This window comes from Emydura macquarii, unplaced genomic scaffold (assembly GCF_026122565.2).
Source record: "Emydura macquarii macquarii isolate MOO-44397 ecotype Brisbane River unplaced genomic scaffold, CSIRO-AGI_Emac_v2 contig_2676, whole genome shotgun sequence".
In the NCBI taxonomy this organism is placed as follows: domain Eukaryota; kingdom Metazoa; phylum Chordata; order Testudines; family Chelidae; genus Emydura; species Emydura macquarii.
Genome location: NW_027132813.1, coordinates 32,262,470 through 32,278,936, shown reverse-complemented (window position 1 = coordinate 32,278,936; position 16,467 = coordinate 32,262,470). Strand labels below are relative to the sequence as shown.

At 40.7% G+C, this 16,467-nt stretch overlaps 1 protein-coding gene across 3 annotated transcripts in view; it reads right to left on the bottom strand.

The window, feature by feature from the left end:
- Window positions 1-16,467, bottom strand: part of SPTBN1 (spectrin beta, non-erythrocytic 1) — a 187,995-nt gene that overhangs the window by 28,772 nt on the left and 142,756 nt on the right. For all 3 annotated transcript variants that reach the window (XM_067565154.1, XM_067565155.1, XM_067565156.1), the window contains 8 exons: window positions 13,106-13,196; window positions 7,796-7,942; window positions 5,776-6,039; window positions 4,765-4,989; window positions 4,482-4,571; window positions 3,850-4,128; window positions 1,147-1,277; window positions 239-443 (listed from right to left, as the gene is read on the bottom strand). In XM_067565154.1, the coding sequence (XP_067421255.1) occupies window positions 239-443; window positions 1,147-1,277; window positions 3,850-4,128; window positions 4,482-4,571; window positions 4,765-4,989; window positions 5,776-6,039; window positions 7,796-7,942; window positions 13,106-13,196 (1,432 nt within the window). The remainder of the gene's footprint in view (window positions 1-238; window positions 444-1,146; window positions 1,278-3,849; window positions 4,129-4,481; window positions 4,572-4,764; window positions 4,990-5,775; window positions 6,040-7,795; window positions 7,943-13,105; window positions 13,197-16,467) is intronic.

Below are 16,467 nucleotides of genomic sequence, written 5' to 3'. Positions count from 1 at the left end.
ATTCACAAGCAGGAACCTGAAGTAGTTTATGACCACGGCAGGAATTCTACACTGTATTGCTTATGTGATAGTGAAGAGGCAAAGAACATGCAAATGACCCAACAGCCTCAAAACTATAGTGCATTTGCAAACTTGTCTATAAAATAAGCAAACCCTGCCACTGATTTGTATTACCCAGCTAGTGTGTACAACTCCCAGAAAAATCAGATTTGTCTGCAGCCATAACCAAAAAACTTACTGTAACATGTTCATAATCCTGTCCCAGCTCATGGGATCCTGCCACTACCTCCCTTTCAGCAATCCACTGCTCCAAGTCATCCACCTCACGGTTGAGCTGGAATAGCCTGTGTCTTTCATCTAGTTTGCCTCTCCTCTCTTCAGCTAGATCCTTCAGGCCTGCATACAGCTTATCCACCTTGGACTGGCGCATACTAATGCGCTCACTGAAAAAAATCCCAAGAAGAACATTGAGCCACCACTGATTTTTAAAAAAACAAACATACATCCATAAACATACATACATTATGGGATAAAAAAATCTAAGAAGAAAAATCACTGTTAGAATATTTAGCATACAGAACACAAGTCTCTGAAGCGACTAAAACTTGACCTGTGAACATTCAGGCCAGATCCTCAGCTGGTATAGCACCATTAAAGGCAATGGAGCAAAGCCAATTACACCAGCCAAGGATCTGACCCACTATGCAAATGTAGACTACATCCATTGGCTGTGGAAAATGTAAATATGAACAAAGATCCCAATTTGCTGAGGTTAAGACCACACAATGCACTTGTCCTAGGATTGAGAAAAAGGAGCTTGGGTATTTCTCCCATAGTTCTGGCAGTCAGAATTTCCTTCAGCATCAAAAGTTAACGCTAAATTGATGGTCAATAACACTAACAGGTTTCTTTCAGTCTAAGACTCAATATTCCAAAGGAAATTAATATCATTTCCATTTACCAGATCTCTTGGTTTTATTTCCTGTGAGCTGCATAACCCCCTTTAGGTTGCCTTTACGTTGCCTTTCCTTGGCCCCCCCCCCGAGTTACTTACAATTTGCCTTATTCTTTATCTTTTACTGTGTACCAATGAAGTGATCTAACTGCTAACGGCAGTTAAAAAAACAACTCTAAAGCAATACTAGCCTTTCCGGATGATTGTCTGCAACCAAAGTTCTGCTAGTCTTGGAAAGCTGGTGCACTGTCTCAGCATAGTCTTCTACAGCCTGTTCCAAAATCTGGTGTTTCTTCAACATGGATACTGCACTCTGTTCATCCTGTAACAGGCACAAAAAATTACAGTCATGTTCTTCCCCTTTGGAGAAATACTCAGCAATGGCGAGTTCACCAGGTTGGGTGAAATAAGAGCAATCGACTTGGCAGCAGTTTAAGAGATCTACAAAGATAGCTCTCAAGTGCAACTTGAAGAAAAGTTGTTCTGACTATGGTATATACATCCAGGTCAAATCTATGATAAATGGTGTCCCCACACAGTGACAAAACAAGCGAAAGGGTGAATACAATGACCCCTCTGGGATCCAGAGCGAGATTAAATCAGCTGTGCATTAAGCATGTTGAATTTCCTTGACTGTGAAGAGCATTGTGTGTTTATAGAACACCGGTGATGCTTTAGACATATCACTTGTCAGGCTTTGGAATTACAGCCTGGATCAAAGATAAGAAATTCTAAGGAGCCTGGAAAAGGTTCCCCAAAATGCTTGCAGTATTTTTTGATCAAAACTTGCAACGTGCAGCTAAAATTAAGAAAAACAAAGCACAGCTGACTATGTAACTCAAAATCACCTATAAGCGTCTCTCCCTTAAACGTTCAGGTGGACTGACTGCGGTTTCATTATTAAGTTTTCTTTTATTTGTTATGCTTAAGAAAAAAATTAAAGCAAAATAACTGTTAGCTGAAGACCAAATGCCCCTGGAATCTGTTACATGGGTGTGAAATGGTTATTTAGTGCACTGGAACATTTAAAAAAATAATAAAAAAAACCTATATAGCATACTGCTGCTGCCCCCCCCCAAACTGCACAGAGGAAGGAGTAGACTATTGTCTCTTATGCGGTCTGATCCTCTTTGGATTTGATTCAATGGGAGCAGCAGAAGGCCCTTAACAGAATGCCCTAGATTCTGAAGTACTGGGCTAGATTCACCAGCTGGACTAGCTGTTTGACACTGCTCCAGTGATGCAAAAGAGCTGGACATTTTGGCTTAATTGAACCTACTAGTGAATCTAGCCCTATATCAGCAAACAGGAAAATACAGGTATGCCATGCACCATGTGTAAAAACAAAGTTTCTTATAAAGCTCTGGTGTTGCGCATCAGTGGTGCAGTTACTGTCTGGTAATGATGCACTGTTAAGATGACCTGGTACTGCAAGACTAATGTTCTACAGGAAAACAGTAACTTGGGGGTAGCAGAGATCTCTTGTGAACTGACTTGGGATCTCAGGTGTGAATTCAGTTCATTTATGTTCCCACTATATTTGTGACATATTAAATTACAGAATCATAGAAACATAATGAAAAGGACCTTGAGAGGTCACCTAGTCCAGCCACTTGTGCTGTGACAGGACTGAGTAGACCTAGACAATTCCTGACAGGTGTTTGTCTGTTTTATTCTTAAAAACCTCTAATGATGGGGACTCCAGAACCTCCCTTGGAAGCCTATTCCAGAGCTTAACTATCCTTATAGTTAGAAAATTTGTCCTAATATCTAAACTAAATATCTTTTGCTGCAGATTAAGCCCATCATTTCTTGTCCTACCTTCAATGGACACGGAGAACAACTGATTGCCGCCCCCTTTATAACAGCCCTTAAGATATTTGAAAATGTATCAGTCTTCTCTTCTCAAGACTAAACACGCCTAGTTTTTTAAATCTTTCTTCACAAGTCAGGTTTTCTAACCCTTACATCACTTTTGTTGCTCTTCTCTGGACTCTCTCCAATTTGTCCACATCTTTCTTGAAGTGTGGCACCTAGAACTGGACACAGTACCCAGCTGAGACCTCATCAGTGCTGAGTAGAGGGGGACAATTATCTCCCACATCTTACATCCGACACTCCTGTCAATACATCCCCCCAAAATATTAGACTTTTTCACAACTGCATAACATTGTTGACTCATTCAGTCAGTGATCCACTATAACTCCAAGATCCTTTTCAGCAGTACTACCACTTAGCTAGTCATTCCCCCATTTTGTAGTTGTGCATTTGGTTTTTCCTCCTAAGGGTAGTACTTCGCACTTTTCTTTATTCAATGTCCTCTTGTTGATTTCAGACCAATTATCCAATTTGTCAAGGCCATTTTAAATTCTAATCCTGTCCTCCAAAGTGCTAGCAACTTCTCCCAGCTTGGAGTCATCTGCAAATTTCATAAGCATACTCTCCACTCCATTATCCAAGTTGTTAATAAAAATATTGAACAGTACTGGACCCAGGACTGACCCCTGTGAGATCCCACTGGATACATCTTTCCAATTTGACAGTGAATCATTGATAACTATGCTTTGAGTATGGTCAGTCAACCACTTGGGCACCCATTTTATAGCAATTTCATCTCAACCTCATTTCCCTAGTTTGCTTAGGAGAATGTCAAAAGCCTTACTAAAATCAAGATACAGCATGTCTACAGCTTCCCCTCCCCAATCTACTAAGCCAGGAACCCAGTGAAAGAAGGAAATTAGGTTGGTTTGGCATGATGGATTCTTGGCAAATCCATATTGGCTATTCCTTATTATCCTCCAGGTGCTTCCAAATTGATTGTTTGATAATTTGTATCATCTTCTACTCTTTGCTAACAATTAAAACCAAACCTGTTTCACTGTGAAGCTGCTCACCTTGGCTTTCTCTTCTGACATCATATAGAGTTCCTGTTCACTCATCCAGGCCTCAGCCTCGGCAGCATCAAAGTAATACTGCTGCGCTTTATGAGACTCCTCCAGACGCTTGTGGCGTTTCTCTGTCTCCTCAATTAGGAGATTCCACAGCTGCTGCAAGTCTGCAAGTCTCTGCTGAAACGCTTCAGCATTAAGGCTACTGTCTGTAATGATATTCTGGCTCCTCTCAAAAATGTCATCGATACGAGGCTGGTGTCCTTGGATTTCCTTCTGAAGCGTCTACATAGGAAAGCAACATAATAATTAGAAACAGCATCTGAACAAACTCTTACAAAATGATGATGCCAGGCAGGGCTTTCACCTAAGGGAGAAGGGTAGCGGGCATAGCAACACACACCATTAGTTTGTGTGGGCAAGCCTTGACTGCTTCTGGAATGAGTACATTGCAGGAAAAGGCTCCCTGAGTTCTCTCAGCCAGCAGCACATATGCACTGAAGCATCCATAATTCAGCCCTGAGCATTTACAACAAACAGACTCATTCCAAGTAAAGCCTCCTCAAACATTTTTCCTAGTAGATATCGGGTACAATCAATTAACAGGGACCTAAAGAGCCCTAACCACAGCTACTTACCTGATTTTTCTTTATCAGTAGCTGCACAGTCTGGAGGTTATGTCCATGATCAGTAGAGGTTGCAATAGGCATCCTCTCGCCAACCCACAGCTAAAAGAGAAATTACAGGAAAAACCCCATGAAACATAGCAGTCCATGACATTAATGGGTGAGGAGCCGGAGGCTGAGAGAGATGACTTGGGAAATGCAATAGTCTAATGTGTTAGTGAGAGATAAATTCAGACAAGTCCCCTTGATGAGGCTGAGCGTTTTCTAGCATTTAGGGAATGTGATTTGTACTCACAATTTCATCCTCCACATCCCGGTTGAATTGGTGGACCTCTTTGGAGGCCAGCAGATTTGTCTTCCTTTCAGTCAAGGGTTCCAGTAGCTCCAAAAATTTCTTCTGTACAATAAGGCGTTTGCCATCTACCTCATCAGTACTCTTGCCCTCCTGACTCAAAGCCTGGGCCTGGCTTTGCAGCTCCTCTACCTCCTTCTTACGAACATCCATTTGGTTCTCAAGCATCTAAATGGGGGGAAAGTACCAAGAGAGCTTGAAAAAACTGGATACTCATATATATATATATGCAATTTGTAATATTAAAAAACGCCATTAGCTTCATAATGTTGGGCAAGAACAAAGGATGAATCACAGTAACTAGGAATTCACCACATGAACAACAACTGTGACATGTGTACACGTTTTACAGTGACAGCATCAGTAGTAAATTGGACCCATTTCCTGGTAGGCAGCGCTAGTGCCTTTCTCCTGTTTTGACCTAAGGAAGGAGGTGCATGGAAGCAGATTAAGACCAGATTCATTGCTGAATTACTAGACTCAGCATCACTGAATTCAAGGGAGTTGTGTCTGCTTCCAGAAGTGGTGAATTTGGTCCCCAGTTCTTATTTTTGTACGAGCTGCTCACAACTTACACTGAACAGTTTTGAAACAGAGTTAACAACAGGTGCTGTAATTTCATCCACTGCTGCAATTACTGGGATTCAGGGAGTCACTCACAGGTGGGGTGGGGAAGGCAGTCAGTTACTGGAGAATTCCCCTGGGGGAAGACATTATCAATGTGGGGGGGAGGGGCAGGCAGAGGGAGGAGAAGAGGACAGATTGCACTGAGAGATGTGGAGATGGGGTATCTAATGGCTGCTGCTTTCTCTTAAAAGAAGAAGGGACAAACAGAAAGAAAGAAAGAGCAAATTACATCTTATTCTCAACTGAAAGGTTCTTTGTCTGTTCTTGGTAGGCTTACAACTGCCCTTCCGTCTAGTCTATTTTAAACTCACTGTTCAGTTTGTTTACCTGTTGTTTTTTCAACAGGATGTTAACACTGGTCAGATCTTTTCCATAGTCATCAGACTGTATCTGACTCTCCAAGCTGTTCAGCCATTTATCCAAATCAGCACAACTCTGGGTGAAAAGCTCAGCCTTATTCGCATCAAAGAGTCGCTGAGCCTTGGTTTGGGTAGTAGATTCGAGCTCCTCCCACATTTGATGCAGGCATGTCAACTTTTCTTTCACTACGGTCTCAGTCTCTGGTTTCTCTGCAATGAGCTGCATCCCCTCCTGCAAAACACATAGCAAACATAGTGACATGTCAGACAAGAGCACTAAAAGTCTGTATGTTAAATTAGTCTCTTCAGTAGAATTCAGGATTCCTTATTCTTTAGCAGCTTCAGCCACACTTTTCCATCAAAATTACATCTCAAAGGCTTCAAGATCCCTCCACTTCCACAAGAAACAAGGCTGCTGTACCCAAGGTCTGGGAGGACCTGGAAGGATGGAAAGTGCATACCATGCTCCACTGCTTCATTTAGACCCTGTGAAAGTCCCTTCTCATTTAGGGTTCTGTGGGGATCCAGATTTATAGTTTTGGTAGGGGTGGAACATACTCATCCACGAACATGTGGGACAAGCTGGAGCAAATTATCGCAGAACAAAACTGCCATAACTTGTGCAAGATCTTCATGATATTGCAGAATATTTCATAGGGTGGATGGGGAGATCAAGGGTAATGATGGCAGAGGGAGTACAGTGCAGTATGACTGTGCTATCAAGATGCTGCGGTAGAGGATGGGTGTTGCCAGGCAGCTTTTAGGAGCAAGGAGATTCTAACTATACCTTGCCTCCACTGGCTTCCCCCCCAATATCACCAGCTTTAAGGTGCTGCAGCCCTAGCTTCTTTTGTATGCTAGTTCTCCTTCCAATGGGAACAGCAACAAAATATAGGGAAGCAGGTGCCCTATTTAAGGAAAACACCAACAGAGTGATTTGACTTCTCTCAACACAGAAGCAGCTTTGTAATTGTGACCTCTGTACACAACACTGCACATTTAATACAAACACATCCTGATAAAAATACAATGTTCTGCAACTGTGATTCAACATACAACTTTGGTGCAGGTATTTTATCCTTTGTTACAATCTGACTTTTCAGGGACAGAGAATGGGAACACACTAGCATCGCTGGAAAGGTACTGCTGCTGCTGAGAGCAGTGCTTCAGTTACACCAATGAAAGCGATTACTGTTTGCAAAATACAGAAAAGCCACTAATGGGATACAAAGAGTGCTAAACTGGGAAGGAAATGAGCAATTATGCTAACTTACAGTGAACAGAAACCCATTGTCAGAGCTAAAGATGAGAATTTCTTAATGTTCCAGTGTTCCTTCTTTCAAATAAGAAAGCAGAAAAAATAGTACAGCACATTAAAGCCATTAAAATCACTTGATCTAACTCAATGGAGATCTTAATTGTTCACAAAACAGGCTGTGCTTTAACTTCTCACATTAGGTTTGTTTTCTGATTAGTAGTGTGATTATACGCCAAAACAGTGACATTCAAAATGGCACCATTAGGTTCTATAGTTATTTTCTTTCAATGATCTGCATAGGAAATATGTACAGTTTATAAATCAAAATGATTATTTTTGTACTTTCCAACCCTGGGACCTGAAAATCAATGTGTGTCTTCTCCTTACATCATCACAAGTAAGAAGGACTTGGCAATTGGACTGAACTGGCAAACGGCTGATAGACAATATGAAATAGATTAGATTGATAAAAATAAAACAGATTGGATTAGATTACACAGAGGATGAAACAGATTGAGAGAGAACTACGGATAGATAACTGGACGACTTACTTTTCATAACTATATTTGGTCAGAAAATATAAAAAAAATTTTGGACTAAACTGAACAAATGACTCAAAGACAATAGGGGTCTCATCTGTTGAGTAAAGAGGTTCCATTTTTACAGTCATTTCTCTGAAGACAACCATGATTTTAAAAGAGTGGAAGTTTATAAAAGGTTCTTTACTTACCTTTTCAATTTTCTCCAGCCATTCTTTGTTAGATGCAAGTTCTGCCATAAATGCCTGGTGTTTTAGCCATTTACTGTGCAGATTCCTTGCTTCATCATAAGACATATCCTGCGCAGTAAGCATCTTCTCATTGATCCAGAGCGACAGCTGAAAAAATGTGGAAAAGAATATGACTGTCTGAGATTTTTTTAAACTGTCTGTAATAGGGAATCAGAGGTGGGTAGAAAGTTTGATGATATCCAGAATCAAGGATTTAGGCTGGCCTATTCCAAACATAGAGACAAGAAGTTTGGATCAGATCTGGGAGCTGTTTGAATCCAGGATTTTGGTGTGGGTCCATCTCTGTTAAACAAAAACAACATCTACAATATACAAATAACCAACATTTGTATTATACAGTATGGCCTAATTCAAAGCCTACTGAAGTACCTAGAGAGACTCAGCCACTGATTCCAACGAGCTTTGGCTCTGGCCCTATGTATTTAATACTTGCAGTAGATCATAACAGCTCTTTGTCTCTTTTAAACTGTACTTGCGAAAACTGTGGCAGGTACACAATTCTAGAAAGTACAACATTGATCAAGGCCTCCTTTGGCTACGCTATTACCAAACACCCAAATACTGTATAACTCATACAGTCTGGCTTAAATTTGGCTTTTGGCTGGCTTGCCCTTTGGCAGTGTCAGTAAGGATGCCAAGAGTTCAGTGGGTATGAATACTGAGCTCACCTAGCCCCTCAGGAGGGGATCCTTCTGGGTCAGTGCAGAAGTCCATTTTTGTTCTTATCTTAATAATCTGTTTGGCATCTATATATTATGGTTATTCACACCACACACACGTACATTTTCAGGGCAGTGCAGGAAAACTTGCATGGCTGCTACCCTGTCTTGCACACACATAGATAGGTCTGTCCATCAAAAGGCAAACGGCTGAGAGGGTGGAACAGAAGATGAATTTTGGCTCCTTCAAAATGTCCTCCAGGGGAGGGCCTCGTCATCTTCTCTTCCAGTTTACATCCTCTCTCCAAACCCGTTGTGAAGACTCAACACCTCTAACATTTTAACAAAGGGTATCAAGTGACTATTTTTATCAAATGTGTTACTGGTACTACTACAGAGGCCATCCCTCAGCACAATGATAAAGGGCCCAATCTTATATCCACAGAAGTCAACTACAACGTTCCCAAAGTGTTCTAATTATTGGTAACATCTACGGTATGTTTCCTCTGTTTCTCCCTAGGCAGAAGTCTTATCCACGTGCTACCAACATAGTCTTAAAGATTTTCTAAGTAATGTCCTACTTAGAACCCTGACTCTGTATTAGGATACTCCAGTGTGGACCCCTCACCTGCGTGGAGTTCCACTGACTTCAATGTGACTTTGCACAAGTGCACAGATCCACATTAGTGAATCTGCATTGAATCAGAAATTCTATCCCAACACCTATATCAAAGCAGAGCCTTACAAAAATTTTGTAGGAAGTTCACATTATGTCTATGTCGCTCTTATCATATGAACACACTTCATTTATACCATACTTAATTAGATCTATTTCTTTTAACTTTCACTAGGTTCTTCAATACTCAAGGACTATTTTTTTCTTTTTTTAAATGCCACTGACTTCAATGTGACTTTGCACAAGTGCACAGATCCACATTAGTGAATCTGCATTGAATCAGAAATTCTATCCCAACACCTATATCAAAGCAGAGCCTTACAAAAATTTTGTAGGAAGTTCACATTATGTCTATGTCGCTCTTATCATATGAACACACTTCATTTATACCATACTTAATTAGATCTATTTCTTTTAACTTTCACTAGGTTCTTCAATACTCAAGGACTATTTTTTTCTTTTTTTAAATGCCACTTCCAAACATTCATTAAACTAACTCCTGTAATTCAAACATAACCAGAATTCCTTTCCCCTTTATATACAGTTCATTCCTTTTTGCTTTGATTTTCCTGAAATATATCAATTACGAGAATCATTTTCATAACAAAACTAAAAAAACAAGTACATTTAAAAAAAAAAAATTCTGTTTCCCAATAGCAGAGGTAGAGATAAATAGCAAAAACAGTGCTCACTGCTAGCACTAAAAAAATCTTTCCTGTGTTGAAACTCACATCTGAGTAGTGTCAGTCATACCTATATTTTTTTTAATTATGAAGAAATACAGCACAAAACACTTACCAGCTCATGAGAAGATGCACATTCTGCATCTTTAGAGTCACCACCCAAGAGGAAAATATGTAAACAAAACCTAAGCTTTGTTACTAACCAGACTACTTCTGTGATATGCACCATCCTACAGATAAAACACCATCTGGGCAGATCAGTAAAATTTGCCAGATCACCACTACTCAGTCAGAACTCTTGGACAACAAAATCCATTTATAATTCATGAACATTTTAAAAAAAGGTCATTAAAGAACATGGTTAATCTCTGTAAAAATAGAAAACATAAACAGAGTCAGAAAAATCCTCATCTGATCTTTTTATTGAATCTAACTAAAAACAATCTCACTTTAACAAAGATATTATAGGACTCAGGGGTTACAGCTCTAACAGGCATATTGGCAGGGAACATATAGATACTGGAGATTTAACAGAGCCCATACTAAGAATTACATTATTATATAGCTCTAAATTAGTGATTGTATAGTTCACTTTCCAGAAAGAAGACAGGTGTTACACTCTAGTAATTACAGTGCTTGCCTGCCATTTGTTTATTTTCTCTCAATGGCAACATTAAACCCATCTGAGGATCCTGAAGTGCTTTACAGATGGGATACACTGAGGCACATCAAAGTAAAGTGTCATACAGCCAGTGGCAGTCAGGCATAAAACCCAGATTTCTGACTCCCAGTTCCCTGTTTACTTCTTCTGACATTACAAAGCAGTTCCAAGCAAGAATCTTTAGGCACCAACATTAAAAACTAGTCCTTGAAACAAGCAGAGATAGATGCTAGATGCTGGAAGCCAATATTTTCTGTACTGACAGACACAATAATGCTTCAGTAACAGTTCATTCCCAAAAATATTGCCTTGGAAAGAAAAGATGTATGTATTCTATTAAGGCTAAGTCTTTGTCCTACTGAGATTAATGAGAGTTTTGCCACTGGCTTCAATGAAACCAAGATTTGGTCCTTAATGCCAATGGGAATTGGAAACTAGATATTCTCCCACTTGTTGCACCTGTATCTCATAACACAGTTTCCACCACTGAGTCTTGGGAGGCCAAAGGACACTGTATTCTGGCTAATGAAAAAAACAGGTCTGAATATAGAGAAAGGTAGGCAGCAAAGACATGTGGACTGTGGCAGCACCAGAAGGGAGGAAGTGAGATCATTTTCCTTGCTCTTCCCAGACATATACAGATTGCCAAAGCTTTCCCTATGAGCATTATCCTGTTTTCTTCTTGTGCTCCACTGAGGCACAGAAAGGAAGCACTGTATGCCAGGACTCAGCACAGGGCCACAGCTAAGTTGGGTGACTAATCGTGAGACTGAGAGGACTGTGAAAGGAACTGACCATTCAAAAAACTTTCACTCTTCTATTCTTAGGTTACTGTCGACAGTGATGGAATAGGATCCATCTGTAACAGAGAGTATGCTGGGTAAGTAAGGGATCAACTGGGGATATTGGAAGGTTGCAGCAGAGGACTGGAGATCAGATCAAGTCTCCTACCCCATTCTTAGCCCCTGTTGGGAGCAACAGCATCACTTCAGGGGCACCTCTGTGAGGCAGTGTATTTCAGAAGACACAAAGCCTTCAGGGAGCACTAGAGAGCATGGGGTGAGGGGTGTACATGCTGTACTATTCCTTCACTGGGTTCACTCAGAGGGAGTGGTCATTGCGTTCAAGAGAGCACAAAGCTTGCAGTTGTGCCTGGCTCCTTGTACCCCTTCACTACTCACATTCTAACAGGCTGCACTAGACCTAAATTTAGGCTTTTGTATTAACACTAATGTGAAATCCAAATTCCTGTCAGCCAGGTGTAGGTTTAAAATCTGGGGAGCACATCAACATTCACACAAAGGCTAAAGTCCAGAGAACCAGATGGATCTTTGTTATTACGAGTGCTCTGGAGGAGGAAGGAATGAACTGCCAATACCAGCAAAATTTTTGCTAATTTGTTATGTTCTTATTAATGAGCCAAATTCCTGGCTGTACAAGCAAATGCCACTCCACTGAAAGCAGTGCAGTTGCATTCATGCAAGTCCACAGTGAACATCATTTGTGCAAACAACGAGAGTCCTGTAGCACCTTAAAGACTAACAAATTTCTGTGGGTATAAGCTTTCGTGGACTGCAACCCACTTTGTCAGATGTGCAGCCCACGAAAGCTTATGCCCACAGAAGTTTGTTAGTCTTTAAGGTGCTACAGGACTCTAGTTTTTACCATATACATACTAACACAGCTACCCCTCTGGAACTTTTCATCATTTGTGCAGATTATGAATGATATTTTGTATATTTCTCCTATGGAATCAGCAGGTCTTTTCAACTATTGCACAACACCATCTTAATGGCTTGTGTTCTATATTAGGTGGTTGAGAGACATGGCTGATAAACTGAAATTTAAAATGTAAAGCACAGCTGTTTCCCAGCCACCTCATTGAGGGTTTCAGGTTTGTACAGCTAATTTTAATGTGTCTTGTCAGTGATGCATGAAATAACCTGATAATCACTAAACTAATTCTGCATGTTTAGAGAAAGATTATTTCCACCTTTAAACAGTGACTTCAGTGCAAAAGGCACATGTCTGACAATAGGAGATGTGGACAGAAATGTTTTAAGAAATGCTGTAATGCTTTTCAATACAAAAACCCAAACCACCAGATAAATATCACATTAGAAACTATCCAATTTATTCCTACGCAGCCCATGTTTCTCACCCTGTGTTCCTTTTACTAATGTCTTGTAGAAGCCATGTGGATAAGCTACACGTGCAGGACACACAATGCATGGGTGAAAAAATTCTTAGCACAGAAACCCAGTGCTAATCCCCTTTAGAGTCTGTGACTAAACTTAACTATAGCTTCAAATTTGTGCTGCTTTTAGCAGCTTTTTTCTCTCTCTAATTTAATATGATGGAGAGGAAACTGAGGCCATGATGGAGTCCCTAAATAATAACAGAGCAGACAGCATTCGCTTCACTCTCAGGTATCTGATACATACCGGATGTGCATTTAAGGCCTGAACCTATGAGATTCTGAGAGCCCTCAGCTCCCACTGAATGCAAGTTACAATGCTCATAACCCTGCGGATCGAGGTCTTTAAAGATCACAGCCAAGTGACAACCTACCTCCTGGCAGTCCTGAAGAAACTTCTGAAGATCCCTGTTGTCTTTCAACCTCATCAGAAGCTCACTGGCTGCCTCACGATTCTTCCTGTGTCTATTTAAAACACAAAACCAAGAAATACTTACATAGGCACTTTTAAAGAAAACTATGATTTTATCATTTTTTGCAGCCTCTATGGAATATCTATTATGAAGATGTGTGCGCTGGCAGCCTCACTTTATTGCCTTTCAGATGGAAGGCATTATTAAGGCTTGTTACCAAATGTGCTTATTTAAGTTTCCTATGCATTTTTTGACCTACTTTAGTTTAGCTTTGAAACACAAGGCCAAGCTCTGAAGTCAGTCGGGTGTCACCGAGTTCAGAATTTGGCTCACTAGTTTTAAAACCACACAAAATGTAAGATTCTGACAAAAACCAAAAAAGCCGTGATTAAATCACACATTACTTAACTAATACAAAGCATACACATACTCTCCGGATCTTTAATGTGTCTTTCACTATGACTCAGCACCATTAAACCTGCTTCTACAGAGCCAGGCTGTAGTGGTTTCTATAAACCCCCAAATGCTGTGTTTAAGAACCAATTTATATTTGTGGCTACACCTATATATTCTTGCAAATGGAAGCTTTGTATGTCCAGAACCATCATTTCTTCAAGAAAAAGGTTTAAGAGCAAGCTGGGTTTAGAAGAAAAGAAGGGTTCTTTCCCCTCATAAGTGCATTTACCCACAGAAGGACTGGGTTGACTTCCTTTGAGTTGGGTTGGAGGTCTAAAAGATTTTGTAGACAGGTCTGGCCATGAATAAGGTTCTCAAAGAAAGACCCTATTCTCTGCCACTCGCAACTGCCTGTCTGCAAATGGCCACATAACTTTTTTAATTGATTCCCAAAGCATTTCAGATTTGATTCTGGGTCTTACAGCACTTCAGTTGGGTTTGTTTTCTGAGACCTCTCTTTTTTTCCTCTTCTGAAAAGGAGGTGGTGGAGTAAATGGGAATGGTATTAAATCTGACAGGCAGAAGTTAAGGAAGAGTTCCTACTTCATTATTTATTGTGTAGGATTTGTTCATGTTTTATTGTATAAGCTCCTAGGGTGAAAGGATAGGTACGCATTTTTAAGAAGTCAAAACAAAACAAGGAAGAAATCAGGAAATGAATTTACAGGGTGATTCTATTAAATAAAAATGACCTGTTGCCAACAGTCAAATAAATTTTAAAATTAAGAAGAGACTTTCCAAAGTATTAACTTGAAGTGAGTTAAATGTGCAGAGAAGATCTTAGGATAGGGGATTCTGGGGTTAAACAAAATAAGAGTGACAGAGCCACTAACATCAGGGACTTTGAGGGTGAAAGCATATATTAATATTAAGCAGATGATGATGTAATTATTTTTCTCATCATCATCATAAGCATAACCTTTGGAATTGAGGCTATTAGTTTAATTCTCAAAGGTAACTCGATAGTCTAAGATTATCTGGTGTATGAAGAAAGGATTAGAGTCTTCTGAATTTTCACTTGAAAAAAAGCAGATCAGGAAGATCTAGTTTTACTCTCAGATTAAACAGTGAATGAAAGACTAATTCAGAGAAAAACATTAATTCTGTAAATAGTGGCTGTCCAAAGGATAGGAGACATGGAATGGTTTGAAAAACCTGGGTATACTTAACAAAATCTCAAGGAGGGATTCTCATTGCAAAGGGGGTCTCATTTCTGCAATGACACCAAGGACCAGATGCTGAGTACCAGTGATGAGGACATGGGTGGTCATGGCTAGTGGTTAAAGCAGAAGTCATGTCTAGTCAGTAGTCAGGAATCTGAATCAAGGGTCTGACCCAGCATCAGAGGTCAGATGCCAGAGCCAAAGTCAGGAATAGAAGCTGAGGGTAAGGACTGGGTTATAAGGAGCAAGGCAATGCAGAGCGGGGCTGGAGCTGGGGCCGGGGCCAAGACTAGAACAAAGTAGGAGCAGGCCTTAGAACAAATGGACCTATTGCAGTCATTCACAAATGTTTCAAGCAGCTGCTGGGCTTAAGAGTCAGTCTGCTGACTCTTCTAACCAATCAGGCAATGTAGCCAATCAGGCAGCCTACTACAGACCAGGTGTACTCATTAGGTTGCCTGAAAACTGGCTCAGCTGCAGTGATTCCTGATACTGAGTACTCTCAATTCCTATAGAATTACGGGTGCTCTGTACCTTTCAGGATGCACTCAGTGCTTTGCTGCCTGGGTCCTGAAAAGGGGAAGGTGCAATAACTTCCTTTATCTGGTGAGATTCCAGAGATATGTGAAAGTCTCATGCTATATTAACTCCTTATGCTCCGGTTTACAGGCTGTGGAGGGGAAAAAATCTAGATAAAGGGCCAACTTCTCTCATTTATACCAGTGCGATTCCAGTGAAGGCAACAGTGTGGCAAAGGCGTAACTAGGAAGAAAGTTGAGCCCAAAGAATTCAGGAGTGATGCCTTGACCACTTTTTTAGGTATTTAGGGTGGGAGTCACACCTTTCTCAATAGATGGCCCTGTCTCTGGAACCCCCCTCTGAAAGTGCAGAGCATGACTGCAGTCCTGCCTCACTTCATGACAAAATGCAAGATCCTCCTCTGCCATGGTATCATGGATTTGGAGCTGTTCCATAATAATTTATGAGTACCGCACATTGGCTTGATTATTGAGATGTTTATTGTATGAATATATTGGGTTAACTCAATAATAGTCTGTCTGAAAAAATAGGCAGGAGGGAGAAAGAATGGCCACAACAAGCATCCTCTAGCAAGCACTTGAGCATTCTTAGGGGAACGATGCCAGAATCATCTCCTGCTGAGCCTTCAGGATTGGTTTGGCTAGAAGGGCCAAAGCCTGGGAACCAAGAAGAACAAAAGGGTTTAAAAGAGAAGAGGGGAGTTGTTCAGGGGAACCAGAGTGAGGCAGGCCCCTGCTGGTGATGTCTGGAGAAGGTCCCGATGCTTAGATCATCACCGCAGGATGCTAGGGCTTTAGGTAAAATAGATCGGTGTAAATTATTCGTTGTTTTCAAATTCTTTTTTTCTCTAAAACCTTTGTTCCCGCTGCTAAGACAAACAAACAATACTTTGTTTTAAGAAGTTTGTCTAAGCATGGTATACCACTGCTCACGGACACATGAAGAGAAGAACCACAGGTACCTGAACTCTCAGTCACCTGGAGGTAAGAATAGTTGATACACAGTACTGTAGCCCAGGGCCTTAAGAGTGGGAAAACTGTGACATTTTGTGCCAAGATAGGTAAATGCATGGGACCTGAGGGGGTGAACTCAGACACACCAGAAAGGGGACAGAGGTGCAACTAGCCCTGTAACTGTAAACCATGGTTTTCTGATTATGTTAAT